The sequence below is a fragment of the Entelurus aequoreus genome, linkage group LG20 (genome assembly GCF_033978785.1).
Source record: "Entelurus aequoreus isolate RoL-2023_Sb linkage group LG20, RoL_Eaeq_v1.1, whole genome shotgun sequence".
Classification (NCBI taxonomy): Eukaryota; Metazoa; Chordata; class Actinopteri; order Syngnathiformes; family Syngnathidae; genus Entelurus; species Entelurus aequoreus.
Genome location: NC_084750.1, coordinates 28,455,828 through 28,475,231, shown reverse-complemented (window position 1 = coordinate 28,475,231; position 19,404 = coordinate 28,455,828). Strand labels below are relative to the sequence as shown.

Sequence of the window (19,404 nt, the reverse complement as noted above, 5' to 3'; positions counted from 1 at the left end):
GCTTCACACAAATATACAGTACTATCATCAAACAAATACTTCTGAGTGTTGAAACTATTTCGATGGTGGAAATACACGACTGGCAGCCATTTTAAGTCCTCAAAACATCCATTGAAACAGTGCACAAAAATTGTTTTTCAATAAACATCTTAGTATCAACACTTTCCACCTTAACATAAACAAGTTAAACAGTTTACTTACAGACTTATCTTTTCCAAGGCTTGTAAGAGCTAACACAACTTGTCTACTTCTCAATTGTCTCAACCCGGAAGTGCCCAAAGTAATGACACGTAGTATTTTCATATCGCCACAAGGTGTCAGTAAGTGTCTACAATCAAATGGGCATAACATTGCAGGTCCCACAGGGCATTTCCTGTACGTGGGAAGGGATTCGTTCCCAGGGATTCCAATAAAGAACCAACTCTTTTTCTTTACTATAGTGGCCTCGATAACGGGAACCGGTTCTCAAAAAGGTTTTCGAGTCCATGGAATCGGTTCTTTTCTTATCGAACAACCGGGAGAACCGATTTCGAACATCATCCCTAAGCCAGAAAAACAGGAATAAGTAGCTCTCTGATTAGTGTCCCGAACACTAATCAGAGGCAGGTAAAAATAATCAGCACCCATGACAACCAAGAAACACAAACCCAGGAGTGCTGAAACAGAACTAAGGGAATCTTAGACTAAAACAAAACCTGATCCAGGCAACGGATCATCACAAAAAAGACATGTACATACAGTAAGTATTCACAGGCTTTGCTCAATACCTTGATGCACCTTTGGCAACAATTACAGCCTCAAGTTTTTTTTTAATCCAACGCCACAAGCTTGGCACACTTATCTTTGCCATATAGTTGTCACACTGCGGTGAGGGAAGTCCTGTTTTGGGGTTGTCTGGCAAACTTCCTGTTTTATATTGAAAGTCTAATCTTCCTTTCGTTTCAGGCCACTTGCCCTTCCTGTCTGAAGTCTTTCCTGATTGCCTGATTGTGCCCAAATGTGTCACCCTCCCTCATGTGTGTATATAGCCCTCGTCTTCCCCTGTCTTGTTGCCAGAGTATATCGTCTGATCGTGTACCTCCAGCTGTCTTCCACAGTCTTGCCCAAGTCGCTAAGTATTGCCTTGCTTTATTATTTGCTGTCTTTAAACCCTCTGAAGAAGAGTGATTTTGATTTGCTAAAGTTTTTTGATCCGTTTTTTGGAGCTTGTTTCATAGGAGGATGCTTTATTATTGTCCATTCTTTAACATGTACAAGACATATAAGAACTGAAATTACATTTTCGGCACAGTCCCATTAAGAGCAGACATACATTACAGGGAGACAAGAACAGGACCGCCAACGGATCAGCCACTTACGGTGCTCCTTAAAAAAGGTGATATTGGGAAAGGGGGGAAGAATAAAACATATCAGTCAAAGGCTGGACCCTTGGGAGGGGGTCCAGACTGAGTCCAAGGGAAAAACCCTCATTTGCCATAGCACACAAAAATAAGTTACATATAATCACAACAACTCGCAACAGAGGGGTGGGGAGTTGGGGCCATGGAGGCCGGCCTGCTGCTATAAAGCGCTACTCAGCCGTCCATCACCCCGAAGGGGAATCAAGCGGTGGTGAAGGCGTTGGGTGGGGGTGGGGTGTGTGTTTGTGTATATGCCCATTGTCTTAGGGTGTAGTGGTGTTGTGTCCATAGGCCCGGGGCCGTTCTGCATGCAATGCAAGCAAAGTTCGACTTCCAGGTGTCGTTGAGGAGGGAGGGAGGTCAAAAGCATCCATCTTTGAGAGTCCTCGGGGATGTTTTCGGAACAGCCTGCTCCTGTTGTTGCAGCGTCAAGGTCATTCGAGGGAGTCAAATCGTGGATTAGGATTTTTGTTTTTCCACGAGCAGACATTACAATGGCTTGTCTGTTCTATTCCTCCATATTAGCTCTCATATCCAATTTTTTTTTGCTCTGCCTTCTTTTTTCCCTCCTCTTGGAGCGCTTTAGTTTGTAGTTTTCTTAGCCCTTTATAGTGTAGTTCTATTTATAACTTTTTGTCTCCTCTTAGTGAGCGATTTTCTTTTGGTGCAGTTAATCGTAGATTGTTGTTTTTTGATTATTAGATCCGTGTAGATTTTGCTATCGCCTTTTTGCCTCCCTCAGGAGTGATTTTCCGTTTGTTTTTCGCCCTGTGCTACGTTTCCTTATTTACTCTAGTGTTCAAGTCTTGTTAGAATAATTATGTATATATTATCACACAACTCTTATGCTTAAGGGCCGTTGCTATAGTTATTATCAACTGTGCTGAAGTTGTATTTTTCTAAATGTGCAAAGCTGGCAATCCAAAAGATTGCAAGCCAGTCTCATATCAGTGTTTCGGGTGGAACGGGAGACATTAAACCCCCCTCCTTCCTCCGTGGGAGGGAGGCGAGTTGGGTGGCCGAAACCCCACGCTCGGAAGCGGATGCCGGTTCATGGTTCCGAAAGGCGAGAGGCCCGTGTTTCCAGAATCGGTCTGCTGACTGCCAAGGCCAAACATCGAGTACTGTGACGCAGACAGAGCAGAGACAAGGCGATATCACGAGTATCAACACATTTGCATTTCATTAATAGTCATATATCGTGTCTAACTGGAGCTGTCGAGAATACCCCCAGAAATGTACAGAGACATCCTGGATGAAAACCAAAGCCTCCCATCCAACCTGATTGAGCTTGAGAGATGCTGCAAAGGGGAATAAGCGAAGAGGAATAAGCAAAACTGCCTAAAGATAGGTGTGCCAAGCTTGTGGCGTTGTATTCAAAAAGTCTTGAGGCTGTAATTGCTGCCAAGGATGCATCAACAAAATATCGAAGAAAGCTTGTGAATACTTACGCTCATGTGATTTTTATTTTTTATTATTTTTAATAAATTTGCACAAAAAAAATTACAAAAATTCACATTGTTGTTAAGAGGTATCTTTAGAATTTTGAGGATGAAAATGAATTTATTCCATTTTAGAATAACGCGGTGATACAGCAAAATGTGGAAAAAGTGAAGTGCTGTGAGTATTTTACGAATGCACTGTGCAGTATTTTCTCTCCCACCTGAAGGCTACTAAAGTAAGAAACATGTTTTCTTCAATTGCTGACACAAATATTCAATAATTGAAAAAATATTTTTTCTAAATGAAGACATTTTATTACAAATCATGTTATATATTTTTCAGTTGTTTTTTTTTCAACCTGGAGACTAAATATATATGCATATTTGTTAATTATTTTTATTTTTTTGTGGGCGTTTCATGCGATGCAAGTGTAAGCCACTGTGACACTTCATTTTTTAAAATGTTTTTATTTTATTTTTTATAAATGGCTGTGATGATAATGTCAATGAGGAATTTCTAATCACTGCTGTGTTGGAATTCTTATTAATATTGATACTGTTGTGGATATTCATTTTGGTTTGACTACTTTTGGATTGTTTTGAGTCATGTTTGTGTGTCCTCAATTGTTCTGTTGATTGCTATTCTGAATGTTGCTGGGCTGGGTTTGATTTTGGAATTAGGATTGCATTATTATAGTATTATTGTGTATTATTGTGTTGGACTGATTACTAATAAAACAAACAAACAAAAATAAATAAATACATTAAAAATTTAAAAAAATATATATATATATATATATATATATATATATATATATATATATATATATATATATATATATATATATATATATATATATATATATATATATATATATGTGTGTGTGTTCATAATATGTGGCCTTAAATTATTAAATAAAATGTTTTTATACACTTATAAATAATAATTATAACCCAGTATGAATGAGTTAAAAAAAAAGGAAATATAAGCAAATAATTGATAACATCTGAAATATTGTAAATGGTCTATTTCTATTTATCATTAAAAAAAAAAATATATATATATATATATATATATATATATATATATATATATATATATATATATATATATATATATATATATATATATATATATATATATATATATATATATATACTACCGTTCAAAAGTTTGGGGTCACATTGAAATGTCCTTTTTTTGAAGGAAAAGCACTGTACTTTTCAATGAAGATAACTTTAAACTAGTCTTAACTTTAAAGAAATACACTCTATACATTGCTAATGTGGTAAATGACTATTCTAGCTGCAAATGTCTGGTTTTTGGTGCAATATCTACATAGGTGTATAGAGGCCCATTTCCAGCAACTATCACTCCAGTGTTCTAATGGTACAATGTGTTTGCTCATTGGCTCAGAAGGCTAATTGATGATTAGAAAACCCTTGTGCAATCATGTTCACACATCTGAAAACAGTTTAGCTCATTACAGAAGCTACAAAACTGACCTTCCTTTGAGCAGATTGAGTTTCTGGAGCATCACATTTGTGGGGTCAATTAAACGCTCAAAATGGTCAGAAAAAGATAACTTTCATCTGAAACTCGACAGTCTATTCTTGTTCTTAGAAATGAAGGCTATTCCACAAAATTGTTTGGGTGACCCCAAACTTTTGAACGGTAGTATATATATATATATATATATATATATATATATATATATATATATATATATATATATATATATATATATATATATATATATATATATATACAGTATATATATATATATATATATATATATATATATATATATATCAAATGACGAATGAAAAACATGGGTATTTATCCATAATTATGTAATAAAATCACAAAAAATTTAAATCATTTTGTTAACAATTTTTCAAAACTTGTAAAGCCACCTTTACCTTTATTTACCTTTATTCAGGGCCGTCCTCTGTATGTTCTGCCTGCCAGTGCAGGCCAAAGGTCTTGGGTTTGAGGTGTTTGAACCCTGGAGGAAAGTTCATGAATACACGCTATTGAATTAGTGGTTCTGCAAGAGTGCACAACGTATCTTTGTCCTTGTCCTTTTCAAAATGTACAGCTCTCATTCTGCTGATAGAACAGAATGGTGTGACTCAGAACAGTAGAGGGCGCTACTTATTTTAAGTTCAGATGTAGCTGACCTTTTTATGTGACATTTTCAACGTATCTGATGTATATAAAACATGCACAGAAATATTTCATCATATGCAAGCTTAAGTTTCTTAGGCAAGGTGGCAAAGGATGCAACCTCTCCCTCTCCTCCCTCCCTCCCTCCCTCCCTTTCCTCCTCCATGCAGGTTGACCTCACATCTTCCTCCAGCATCTTCTCACAACAACTACACGCCTCATGGTGACCTCAGACTGAGGAAGGAGCAGCGAGGATGCCTCTGCTGGAAAACTTTCACTCCCTGCAACTTTAAGGAGGTATGTTGAATTGCTACTTGCTTTAATTGACTTTATTATGTATTAATCCTAATTATGTATCAAGTGCAAATTCCCCTAATGTAAGCAACGGAGGGATGTATGAGGTCATAGTAAAGCACACCAAAAGTGTATTTGTAGTCGTTGTGTAAATGATCAGTGCAATTACAGAGACACTAAATGCAAGCAATTTAACTTGTGATTTTTACTTTCTAATAAAAGTAAAAATGTTGTCTTTGCAAATATACTAATGCTCAATTTTTATTTTAGTTTGAACTTAACTATATATATATTTATAATTGTGGTTGTAGTTTACAGATGTTTACACATATTTGTTTCTAATATTTTAAATATCAAATGAAGTTATTAACACTCGGATTAAATGTGCTGCAGAACATAATGTTGGAACCAGTATTTTATTTATTTTTGGGGGGCACAACAAGCCAAAACTATTCATTATCTACACAAGTTGAAGAAGAAAAATAGTATATGCAATACTATATTGTCATTTGCAAAAAAATAAAAATAAATAAATAAATATATAATATATGCAAATGCACCAACATGTGTAGTAATTTGCTTATTATTTAAAACTTTGTATTTATTTTAATTTAGTTATCATGATGTTATTGTTGGGAATTATAATTTTTGAATGAATAATTACTGACCTCAATATTGCGAAAGTGTACCATGTTTAGCCATTGAATATTTAACTATTTGTATTTATTTATTTGCATGTTTTATTTAGTTTATGCATTATTATTTTCTTAAAGACTTAAAGTGAAGTGAAGTGAATTATATTTATATAGAGCTTTTCTCCAGTGACTCAAAGCGCTTTACATTGTGAAACCCAATATCTAAGTTACATTTTTAAACCAGTGTGGGTGGGCACTGGGAGCAGGTGGGTAAAGTGTCTTGCCCAAGGACACAACGGCAGGGACTAGGATGGCAGAAGCGGGGATCGAACCTGGAACCCTCAAGTTGCTGGCACGGCCACTCTACCAACCGAGCTATACCGCCCCAACACTTAAATATGTGTTACAGTTCCTTTATTTTGCATGATTTTATTTATTAAAAACATATATTTAATTTCATGTTTTTATGTCAGCTTATTCAGTATAAAATACAATTGTTTTCATAAAAATACTGAATAAATTAAACTTTTTTAAATAGGAGGACTATGTCATTTTTAAATACTTATTCTAGATGTGTATTTTCTATATACAGTAGCATATGCTGCATTTAATTTAACTTAACTATATATATTTATGATTGTGGTTGTAGTTTACGGATGTTTACACATATTTTTTTCTAATATTCTAAATATCAAATGAAGTTATGAAAACTAGGATTAAATATTGTTCGAATGTGCTGCAGAACATAATGTTGGAACCAGTATTTTATTTATTTTTGGGGGGCACAACAAGCCAAAACTATTCATTATCTACACAATTCGAAGAAGAAAAATAGTATCTCCAATACTATATTGTAATTTTAAAAAAAAAACAATAACAAAACAAATAGTAACACAAAAACAAAATCAATGAATAAATTGTAAATATATGCAAATGTACTAAAATGTGTAGTAATTTGCTTAAACCATTTTAATGTATTTATCATGATGTTATTGTTGGGAATTATCATTTTTGAATGAATAATTACTGACCTCAATATTGCGAGAATGTACCATTGAATATTTATATTATTTTTATGTATTTATTTTCACGTTTTATTTTGTTCATGCATTATTATTATTTTAAATACCTAAATATGTGTTACAGTTCCTTTATTATGCGTGATTTTATTTATTTAAAAAAAAAATCCCATTTTTATTTTGAGGCATCGACAAAAATAATAAATGTTATTTCATGTTTTTATGTCAGCCCATTCAGTATAAAATACAATTGTTTTCATAAAAATACTGAATAAACTCAACTTTTTAAAAAAATAGTTATAGATTCAAAAACCGGGGAGGACTATGTAATTTCTAAATACTTATTGTAGATGTGTATTTGCTATGTACAGTAGTGTATGCTGCATTTAATTGAAGTGTTGTGTGTCATCCACACTTGTTGGCTCTACACTGAGGGCCACATCGAAGTTATGTTTGGCCCCAGAGGACTGCTTCTAACAGTGAATACTATCATTACACAATTTTTTTAATGCATTTTATTAGAAGATATTTTTAGAAATTAAATGTAAAAAATATATGGTAAATTGCAATCATTTCACCTCAAAATAAATGGAAAAACAGTACTGCTGTTTTACGGTTAAAAAAAGGCAGCTCAGTTAAAGTTAGTCACACACACTAGGTGTGGTGAAATTACCCTCTGCATTGCTTGTTTCACCCCCTGGGAGGTGAGGGGAACAGTGAGCAGCAGCGGTGGCTGCACTCGGGAATCATTTTGGTGATTTAACCCCCAATTCCCAACCCTTGATGCTGAGTGCCAAGCAGGGAGGTAATGGGTCCCATTTTTATAGTCTTTGGTATGACTCGGCCGGGATTTGAACTCACGACCTACCACTCTAACCACAAGACCACTGAGCAGGTCAAAAAAATAAGTAAATACATAAAAAAATAAAGCTGGCTGCTCAGTTGCCAGAATTTTATTGTAAAATTTACATTTGTTTTTTTACTGTAAATAAAAAAACTGCAATTTTACAGTAAAATTTTGGCACCTGAGCTGCCATTTTTTTTTTTTTTTTTTAATTTTTTTTACCACAAATCTGCAACTGTACATTTTTCGGTGTATTACTGTAAATGCCAAAACGGCACCCTAGTTTATTACAGTAAAAAAAAAGTACTGTTTTTTTCATTTCGAGAAAAATGCTGGAAAAACCACAGTCAATTTCACAATTTTACCACAAAATCTATTGCTACTTTTACATTGCACAATTTGGTGGATAACTTGCTTTGAAATCATTATCATTAGTATTTATTTCTCTTTAAAAAAAAATGGTTGGAATGTTTAAACAAAACGTTTGCATAATTAGACACTATTTAAGTTAACATCATTTGCAATTACATGGAGTCCATATGTTTGTTTCCTCCCAAAATAGAAAGAAAGAACACATTTAGTAAGAAGAGTTCCAGTACTTTATTGATACATATTATTTCCAGGCTTTCAAGGGCCAAATAAAATGAAGTGACGGGCTGAGACCGGAGCTGAAAGCCGATCGGTTCGTCCTCTCCCTCCCTCAGAGGTATTGATTAAAGGCTCGTCTGTGGAACAGTTAGTGCCTCCTGTGATGCTGAGATGCGTGGCGAGGTCAAGTGTAGTGGAGCCAGCACATCGCTCTGTCCTCCCGTGAACTTGCGACGTGTCGCGTGACTGACACGACTTCTCCTTGCAGACAGGCCCATGGCCCATAGCAGAAGGAAGGTGGCAGCAGAGCGGAGATGTTTACCAAGAAGTCTCCTGCAGGTCAGTATGCTGATATAAAATGAGCATTTTTGTATCATGCAGCCCGATGGTCCGGGTCTCCGTTGTCGTATTTTACGCTTTATAATGGGCCACACATTTTCAATGGGAGACAGGTCTGGACTACAGGTAGGCCAGTCTAGTACCCACACTCTTTTACTGCGAAGCCACGCTGTTGTAACACGTGCAGAATGTGGCTTGGCGTTATCTTGCTGAAATAAGCAGGGGCGTCCATGAAAAAGACGTTGCTTGGATGGCAACATATGTTGCTCCAAAACCTGTATGTACCTTTCAGCAATAATGGTGCCTGCACAGATGTGTAAGTTACCCATGCCTTGGGCACTAATACACCCCCATACCATCACAGATGCTGGCTTTTACACTTTGCGCCTATAACAGTCTGGATGGTTCTTTCCTCTTTGGTCCGGAAGACACAACGTCCACAGTTTCCAAAAACAAATTGAAATGTGGACTTGTCAGACCACAGAATACTTTTCCACTTTGCACCAGCCCATCTTAGATGAGCTCGGGCCCAGTAAGGCCGGTGGCGTTTCTGGTTGTTGTTGATAAATGGCTTTGGCTTTGCACAGTAGAGTTTTAACTTGCACTTACAGATGACAGTGGTTTTCTGAAGTGTTCCTGAGCCCATGTGGTGATATCCTTTACACACTGATGTCGCTTTTTGATGCAGTACCGCCTGAGGGATCGAAGGTCACGGGCATTCAATGTTGGTTTTCTACGTGCCGTGATTTCTCCAGATTCTCTGTATCTTTTGATGATATTACGGACCGTAGATGGTGAAATCCCTAAATTCCTTGCAATAGCTGGTTGAGAAATGTTCTTCTTAAACAATTTGCTCAAACATTTGTTCACAAAGTGGTGACCCTCGCCCCATCCTTGTCTGTCTGTGAATGAGCATTTCATGGAAGCGGCTTTTATACCCAATCATGGCACCCACCTCTTCCCAATTAGCCTGTTCACCTGTGGGATGTTCCATACTTTCTCAGTCTTTTTTGCCACTTGTGCCAGCTTTTTTGAAACATGTTGCAGGCATCAAATTCCAAATGAGCTAATATTTGCAAAAAATAACAAAGTTTACCAGTTTGAACTTTAGGTGTCTTGTCTTTGCAGTCTATTCAGTTGAATATAGGTTGAAAAGGACTTGCAAATCATTATATTCGGTTTTTACTTACGATTTGCACAACGTGCCAACTCCTCTGGTTTCTGGGCTTGTAGAATGGTGTTATGCATCGATAGCATCAAACAAGGACGGTAGCTTGTTTGATGCAAAGTGTCTTAGAACGTACATTTAGATGGCGCCGGGTGGCCCTGTCCTGCAACTCAATCCGCAACAAGAGCCCTGTGGTTGCCATGGTAACGTTATAGCACATGTGGCGACATCTATGTGTTTTGGTGGAAGACATATCTGATATGACATAGCATGGCCATTGCTGGCAGTGTGTGTTTACATACTGTATAAACATATGTTATATTACCATGTTATATGACATATGGAGGCAGTGGCAAGGTCATATCAACATAACAGTTATGTTTGTTATGTCCTTGCTACGGAGACGCTGATCAATTTGCAGGCGCCAGGCTGACTTGGCTGTGACTGTGCTGCCTCATCATCATCAGATCACTCTAATGTACACCTTCCTCTAACCTCTGACCCGTCAGTCGGCATCGCATTTCAGCACTTCAGTGTTTTATGTGTGTCTGAGTGTGTGTTATTACTGCTTTGTGGGGACATGAATATGATAGCACACTAGTGTTGTCCCCATACCAATATTTTGGTACTGGTACCGGTACCAAAATGTATTTGAATAGTTTTCGGTACTTTTCGATACTTTTCTAAATAAAGGGGACCACAAAAAATGGCACTATTGGCTTTATTTTCATCTTAGGGTCCATTAAACATATGTTTATTAGGGACAGAGTCCCTTTGGGACAGAGGACCCTATTATTAGGGTTCGCATGTACCCTGTACAAAGGACTCCCACAGGGAGTCCTTTGTACAGGTACAAAGGAACCTATTGAAATTGTAAGGTTGATTATTATTCCGCAGCTTTGCGCACTACTTTGCCCCCCTTAACATGCTTCAAAACTCACCAAATTTTATACACACATAGAAAAACTGGGACAGCACACTTTAGTAAAAAAAAACCAAACCCCAAAAATAAAAATTGCGCTCTAGCACCCCCTAGGAAAAAAACAAAAACAAACTGCCTGTAACTCCCACTAGGAAGGTTGTAGAGACATGAAACAAAAACCTGTATGTAGGTCTCACTTAGACCTATAATTCATAATTTCACATCCTCGGGCAAAAACCAACAGGAAGTTGGCAATTTCCCCTTCAACACAAAAAATGACTAAAAACACTCATTTTTGCCTCTTTGAGCTGTAATTTGACCCCCTTAAAATACTTCAAAACTCACCATAAAATTTTCACACATTGGGACTGGTGGAAATTGCGATCTAAAAAAAAACGAACCCCAAAACTCAAAATTGCGCTCTAGCGCAATTTTTGAATAAAACAGAGACAAAACTGCTTCTCAGAGGAAAACTCCGACAAAACTGCTTGTAACTTCCGGTAGGAACGTTTTAGAGACATGAAACAAAAACCTCTACGTAGGTCTCACTTAGACCTACATTTCATAGATTAAAATCCTTCAGCAAAAATCAACAAGAAGTTTGATATCCCCCCTTCAAAACTAAATTTTTGTAAAAAGCGGTCACCAAACATCAAACATTATCTCCTCTGAGCGCGTTTGTCGTTTTGGCTTCAAACTACTACAGGAGAGCGATTGAACCCTTCTGATTAAAAGTTGGCGAAAGCGTTTTAATAAGTGCTACGGTTTTGATTTTACGAGCCTTCAAAGAAAACAACCACTGTGCCGCAGCACCTAGGAAAAAGACACAGACACAACTTCCTCTAACTCCCAGTACGAATATCGTAGAGACATGAAACAAAAACCTCTATGTAGGTCTCACTCAGGACTACCACTGGACAAAAGTATTGGGACACCTAGGACTACCACCTGCCAAAATGCGGACCCGACCAACGCTGCTTGCAGCTTTAATATTTCTAGCGTTTTATTATTATTCCGCCGCCTCTTTGAGCTGTAATTTGACCCCCTTAACATGCTTCAAAACTCACCAAATTGGACACACACATCAGGACTGGCGAAAATTGCGATCTAATCAAAAAACCAAACCCCAAAACTCAAAATTGCGCTCTAGCGCCCCCTAGGAAGAAAACACAGACAAAACTGCCTCTAACTCCCAGTAGGAATGTTGTAGAGACATGAAACAAAAACCCTCTATGTAGGTCTTACTTAGACCTAGATTTCATACACTGACAACCCCCAGTAAAAATCAACAGGAAGTTTGCAATTCCCCCTTCAAAACAAAAGTTGAGTAAAAATAGTCACCTTTATTCAAACATTATCTCCTCTGAGCGTGTTTGTCGCGTCGGCTTCAAATTAGCACAGGAGAGAGATGGAACCCTTCTGATTAAAAGTTGATGAAAGAGTAATTACTGCTCCGGTTTGGATTTTATGAGCCCTCAAAGTCGGTCCCGTCCATCGCTGCTTGCAGCTTTAATTATTGCAATTGTGTCCTTAAATAAAATAGTGAACATACAAAGGCTCCTAATTTAGTCTGCTGACATATGCAGTAACATATTGTGTCATTTATCATTCTATTATTTTGTCAATACTATTAAGGACAAGTGGTAGAAAATGAATGATTTATCTACTTGTTCATTTACTGTTAATATCTACTTACTTTCTCTTTTAACATGTTCTATCTACACTTCTGTTAAAATGTAACAATCACTTATTCTTCTGTTTTTTGGATACTTTACATTAGTTTTGGATGATACCACACATTTGGGTATCAATCCGATACCAAGTAGTTACAGGATCATTACAGGAGTTTATAAACATAATATATATTAAAAAAAAAGAAAAAAAAAGATGTTGTGATGCCCAAAAATATCGATATAATTATAGTAGTATCGACTAGATACGCTTCTGTACTTGGTATCATTACAGTGGATGTTAGGTGTAGATCCACCCATGGCGTTTGTTTACATTTTGACGCCGGTGAGCTACGGTGTGTAGTGAAGCATGTTTAGCTATTCCTCGTCCTGCAGGGATGATACTTGTAAGAAACGTACTCAGTGATTTAGAAGTATCTAAAACACTGCTGACTGCGGATGGACTTAAGCCGGTAATGAGCTAGCCATGTCTTAAAGCACCTCCTCCTGAGGGCGTTTCAGTGTTATAGCTTCATCTTTATCATTAGTTTTTAGGCCAAAATGCATCCATTCTCCCTTTTCTGTCTGCACACTGCGTCTGCTTGTAAGTACTCCGTGTTTGTGCGCTGCCGAACATGCTCGTCTGCTCGTAAACCAGCAATGACCCGACGTCACGACGACGGGGGTTGGGGGTGGGTGGTTGGACCGGTACTTTTTAGAGGTGGTATAGTACCAAATATGATGAATTAGTATCGCGGTACTATACCGTATACCGTATCACCCTATAGCACACTCACTCTTAAAAACAACACAATTCCCCTGTCATAAATAAAATACACTCAACGTTTGATGTAACGCAATCCATAAAATACCGATCGCGTTATTCCCGAGAATGCAATTCATAGAAATCCTTTTTTTGTACCCTTTTCTTATTGAAAGATTACCGTAGTATTCGGACTATAAGTCGCAGTTTTTTTCATAGTTTCATAGCGGCTTATACTCAGGAGCGACTTATGTGTGAAATTATTAACACATTACCGTAAAATATCAAATCATATTATTTAGCTCATTCACGTAAGAGACTAGACGTATAAGATTTTGTCGGATTTAGCGATTAGGAGTGACAGATTGTTTGGTAAACGTATAGCGTGTTCTATATGTTATAGTTATTTGAATGACTCTTACCATAATATGTTACGTTAACATACCAGGCACATTCTCAGTTGGTTATTTATGCCTCATATAACGTACACTTATTCAGCCTGTTGTTCACTATTCTTTATTTATTTTAAATTGCCTTTCAAATGTCTATTCTTGGTGTTGGGTTTTATCAAATAAATTTCCCCCAAAAATGCGACTTATATATGTTTTTTTCCTTCTTTATTATGCATTTTCGGCAGGTGCGACTTATACTCCGGAGCGACTTATACTCCGAAAAATACGGTATATACAATTAAATGATCCCCAAACCAGACGTGACGTGAATGGTGGATTGTGCTCCCATGTCACAGAATGGCTCAACTAGCGAGCTTCTAAGCTTGCGGAGCTAAGATCGCCCGGTCCAAAGCCCCCTGTTTCGAACACAGCAAGAACTTGACTCGGTGAAAGAAAAACATGAGTATGCCTTGTCCCGGCTAGAGAGATATGTGTCCGCCAGTTAGAGCAGAGTAACTTTGTAACTTTAGAGACTGTAAACACATGTTGTATATTTGTTGGTCGTGTGATGGGTGATGAGCCAACGAGGAATCGTCGAACAAAAAGCTTTATTTGTTTCAGCGAGCCTCAGACTGGAACTGCAGCTTCCAGGACAACGAGTACGGGCCTGATTACTCTTCTGATGTCCTCTCGGACCACTGTCCTTAAATACCTTTTACACAAAGACCCCCACTCTTTGTAACTTTAGCGTTGGAGCCGGCCAGTCTGGACAAAGCCCAATTTGTTGCTTGGCCAGTAAATCTATTTCCTCTGATCAGTTTGAGTCGGGTGACCTCCGACCCCTGTCCTCTACTCCTACTTGTGAGGGCTTCCTACCAGATGTTGCTAATGTCTTTACACTTCCTCCTAAAATCCAAACCTGCATTCCTGTAGGATTCCAATTTCTTGGGTGCAAGGGCCACCACTCTCTGGAGAGCTTGTGATGGACATGTGCACTTTTGAAGCTATCTAAGGGCATATTTCCTTAGTATAATAAGCCTCTAAAGGATTCTGTGACTAAATACAAACACATGTTAGCTCCCAATCATATAAGAAAATGGTACACGGTATAATTTACCACACTAGCGTTAGCCGTATTGAGCTAACAAGCCCAGTTTGTAGCAGCCCTAAACGACCTACAAGCTACAATCAGTTGGCTAAAACGAATGACGGATTTAGCTCATTAGCTAGTCCTACACCCCAGTCTACCGGCCACCACACCGCGATGTAAACGGGTGAAAATTCAGGATCCATGACAGGATCGCGTTCTATAGAATATTGCGTAATATTCGGCAGCGTTATATCAAACTTGGAGTGTATTTGACTAGCAATTTTGCAAAAAATCCTTGTAAACAGCAGATGCCCCCTCTTACATAGACAATCTTTGTGTTTTTACAGTTTACAGTTTTAAAACACCAGCACCACACCATTATCCTTAAAGGCCTACTGAAATGAGATTTTCTTATTTAAACGGGGATAGCAGATCCATTCTATGTGTTATACTTGATCATTTCGCGATATTGCCATATTTTTGCTGAAATGATTTAGTAGAGAACTTCGACGATAAAGTTCGCAACTTTTGGTCGCTGATAAAAAAAGCCTTGCCTGTACCGGAAGTAGCGTGACGTCACAGGTTGAAGAGCTCCTCACATCTGCTTATTGTTTACACCAGCAGCGAGAGCGATTCGGAGCGAGAAAGCGACGATTACCCCATTAATTTGAGCGAGGATGAAAGATTCGTGGATGAGGAAAGTGACAGTGAAGGATTAGAGTGCAGTGCAGGACGCCAGGGTTTATCTTTTTTCGCTCTGACCGTAACTTAGGTACAAGGGCTCATTGGATTCCACATTTTCTCCTTTTTCTATTGTGGATCACGGATTTGTGTTTTAAACCACCTCGGATACTATATCCTCTTGAAAATGAGAGTCGAGAACACGAAATGGACATTAACAGTGACTTTTATCTGCACGACAATACATTGGCGAAGCACTTTAGCTTCGGAGCTAACATGATAGCATCGGGCTCAAATGCAGATAGAAACAAAAGAAATAAACCATTTGACTGGAAGGATAGACAGAAGATCAACAATACTATTATTACTTCTACTATCAGGAGACACCGAACCAAACCCTGGACCTGTAACCACACGGTTAATGCTGTCCAGCCTGGCAATGCCTAGCAATGCTGTTGCTAATGACGCCATTGAAGCTAACTTAGCTACGGGACCTCGGCAGAGCTATGCTAAAAACATTAGCTCTCCACCTACGCCAGCCCTCATCTGCTCATCAACACCCGTGCTCACCTGCGTTCCAGCGATCGACGGCGCGACGAAGGACTTCACCCGATCATCGGTGCGGTCGGCGGCTAGCGTCGGATAGCGCGTCTGCTATCCAACTCAAAGTCCTCCTGGTTGTGTTGCTGCAGCCAGCCGCTAATACACCGATCCCACCTACAGCTTTCTTCTTTGCTGTCTTCATTGTCCATTAAACAAATTGCAAAAGATTCACCAACACAGATGTCCAGAATACTGTGGAATTATGTGGTGAAAACAGACGACTTAAGCTGGCCACCGTGCTATTCCAAAATGTCTGCTTCAACCCGTGACGTCACGCGCAAATGTCATCATACCGAGACGTTTTCAGCCGGATACTTCGCGGGGAATTTAAAATTGCACCTTATAAGTTAACCCGGCCGTATTGGCATGTGTTGCAATGTTAAGATTTCATCATTGATATATAAACTATCAGACTGCGTGGTCGGTAGTAGTGGGTTTCAGTAGGCCTTTAAGAAGGGCAGTGTGTCCTTTTCATATAGGGGACCTTTGACAACGGTTTTTACAGTGTTTCCTGTCATTTAGATTATCTTTAAATATAATTTTGCTGCACATTCCTAATACATCTCTTTGTTCCTGTCATAAAGATGTTGTTTAGTTAGCATTTTTGAACTTGGTTCTTAAAAACAACAGAGCGCTCCTGTCATGTAAAAGATCTTTGACTAGGGTTTTTGCTTTTTTTTAAAAAAACAACATGGTACTAAGATGTTCTTTGACTTTTGGTTTTGCACCAGATGCTTACAGTAAAAACAACAGAGTGCTTGTGCTCCTGTCATATAGAAGATCTTTGACTAGTGTTTTTGCAGTAGGTTCTTAAAACCAGCACCACACACGCTCCTATAATCCTTGAAAAAGGCAGCGGTTTCTTTCATATAGGGGATATTTGACAGATGTTTTTACAGCACATTCCTAAAAACAGCACTTTTTTCCTGTCATATAGACATAGTTTGGTTAGCATTTTTGCACTTTCTTCATAAAAACAACAGAGCGCTCTTGTCATGTAGAAGATCTTTGATTTTGTTTTTTGCACATTTTTTTTTAATCAACACGGTGCTACTCTTATATAAATATATGCATCCATTTTTCATCGCTTGTCGCTTTCTATTATCCTTAAAAAAGGCAGCTTGGTCCTTTCCTAAAGAGGATCTTTGACAAGTGATTTTTACAGCACATTCCTAAAAACAGCACTTTACTCTTGTCACTTAGATGTTGTTTAGTTGGCATTTTTGCGCTTGGTTTCTTAAAAAACAACAGCAAAATCATGTCATGTAAAAGATCTTTGCCTAGGAGGTTTGCACTAGTTTCTTAAAAACAACACAGTGCTCCTCTCATATAGATGATCTTTTCAGGATCTGCTGGTCTTGAACCCCAAGATGCAGAGATGGCAGGCGTAGCGCAGGAAAACATGACTAATGTCAAAAAGAAAAAAGTGCAACTGGTAAGTGCACATGCAGGGAAAACAGGAACCAGGAAACAGGCAACAGGAAACACAACCAGACGTAAATGTGACAGATCGTCACAGTACCCCCCCCCCCTTTAGGGGCGGATTCTAGACGTCCCCCCTTAAAAAACAGGGTTTAAAAGTCACGGGAGGGTGGAGGGAGGAATGGCGGGGAGTTGCCAAACTGCGCCCCTGCCTCAAAAGTCTGGCCAAAAGTCCAGGCCGTGTGCCCCCGCAGCCAGCGTGGAAGAGCCAGGTGGCGGGGACGAGTTGAACGCCGCTGCATCTGGCGAGGCGGGTGACCAAGCAACGACCACTCTCTTGGCTTATGAGGAGGAGGCATGTGGGCGTTTGATGGCCGCTTGTGCGGCAGGCAAGCTGGAGGTCGCAGAGGCGACTCCAGGACAAGTACCGACAATGGGCCTGTGGGACGGCCCGCCGGAGACAAAGATTGCGGCGCCGTGGGACGGTCCGCTGCAGACACAAATGACGGCGGCGTCCCACGGCTTGCTGGGGAAAAAGATTGCGGAGCCGTGGGACGGCCCACCCGAAACGAAGATTGCGGCGCTGAGGGACGGCCCGCCGGAGACGATGATGGCGCAGTGGAAAGGCCCGCCAGAGACAAAGATGCCGTGTACAGAGCTGGAGCAGCAGGTGACTGGGCTGTTGGCGTCTGAGGTGGCCTCACTGGGAGAAGTAGGAGCTGTGCTTCCCCTGTCGCACAGCTGACCTTAGCACCCCACTCAGGGGACGGATCCCAGACGTCCCCAAAGAGGCCAACAGATGACAAGGATTGGTGGGAGGGAGCCAAAATCTTGTCAAGCCTCTCGGCCATTGAAATCTCCACGGGGTTTGTATTTGACTCTATGATTCTGTCAGGTTCTGCTGGTCTTGATCCTCAAGAGGCAGAGATGGCAGGCATAATGCAGGAAAACATGACTTTAATGTCAAAATGGAAATAGTGCAACTGGTAAGTGCACATGCAGGGAAAAAAGGAACCAGGAAACAGGCAACAGGAAACACAACCGCACGTGAATGTGACAGATTGTCACAGATCTCTGACTATTGGTTTTGTGCTAGGTTCTTACTGTGAAAAACAGAGTGCTGTGCTCCTATCATATAGAAGATCGTTGACTAGTATTTTTGCAGTGGGATCTTAAAAACCAGCACCATGCTCCTATTATCTTTAAAAAAAGACAGTGTTCCTTTCATACAGAAGAACTTAGACAAGTGTTTTTACAGCACAGTCCTAAAGACAGCTCTTGGCTCCTGTCATATAGATGTTGTTTGGTTAGCATTTTTACAGTTGGTTCTTAAAACAAAGCGCTCCTGTCAAATAGAAGACCTTTGACTTGGGTTTCCCTGCTAGTTTCTTAAAAACAACAGGCGGCTCCTTTCAAACAGATAATCTTTGACAAGGGATTTTGCAGTAGGTTCTTAAAAAACAGCACCACATTCCTATTATACTAAACAGCTTTAGAACAAGTGTCCTCCTCAATATTATTGTTTGTATTAGAAGAATGCTGGTTCTCAGGATGTCAAAAAAGGAAGTGTGTTTCTTTCATTTTGGGGATCTTTGATTTTTTTTTAAACCAGATGTAAAAAAACAACACTTTGCTCCTGTCATATCGATGTTGATTGGTTAGTTTTGCACTCGGTTCTTAAAAACAACAGAGCGCTCCTGTCATGTAAAATATCTTTGACTAGGGTTTTTGCATTAGTTTCTTAAAAACAATAGAGTGCTCCTCTCATAGAGATGATCTTTGACTATTGGTCTGTACTAGATACTTACTGAAAAAACAACAGAGCGCTTGTGCTTCTGTTATATACAAGATCTTTGACTAGGGCGTGTAAGGGGCGTGGCCTGCGGACCTGCAGCAAGGCGGGATGTGCCAGGACCGGCTTCGAGATTAGCGACAGGTGAGTGGATGACACAGCTGAGAGTG

At 39.1% G+C, this 19,404-nt stretch overlaps 1 protein-coding gene across 4 annotated transcripts in view; it reads left to right on the top strand.

Moving 5' to 3' along the window:
* The first annotated feature begins 1,326 nt into the window (after positions 1-1,326).
* Positions 1,327-19,404, top strand: part of atp8b2 (ATPase phospholipid transporting 8B2) — a 117,936-nt gene continuing 99,858 nt past the window's right edge. For 3 of the 4 annotated variants that reach the window (XR_009822184.1, XM_062029898.1, XM_062029899.1), the window contains exons 1-2: positions 5,011-5,309; positions 8,661-8,731. Coding sequence is in view for 3 of the 4 variants with exons in the window: in XM_062029898.1 (XP_061885882.1) it covers positions 8,707-8,731 (25 nt within the window). In the remaining variant the exon portion in view is untranslated. Of the gene's footprint in view, positions 1,376-5,010; positions 5,310-8,660; positions 8,732-19,404 lie in introns of those variants that run through there. The other variant, XM_062029897.1, reaches the window with a different exon arrangement.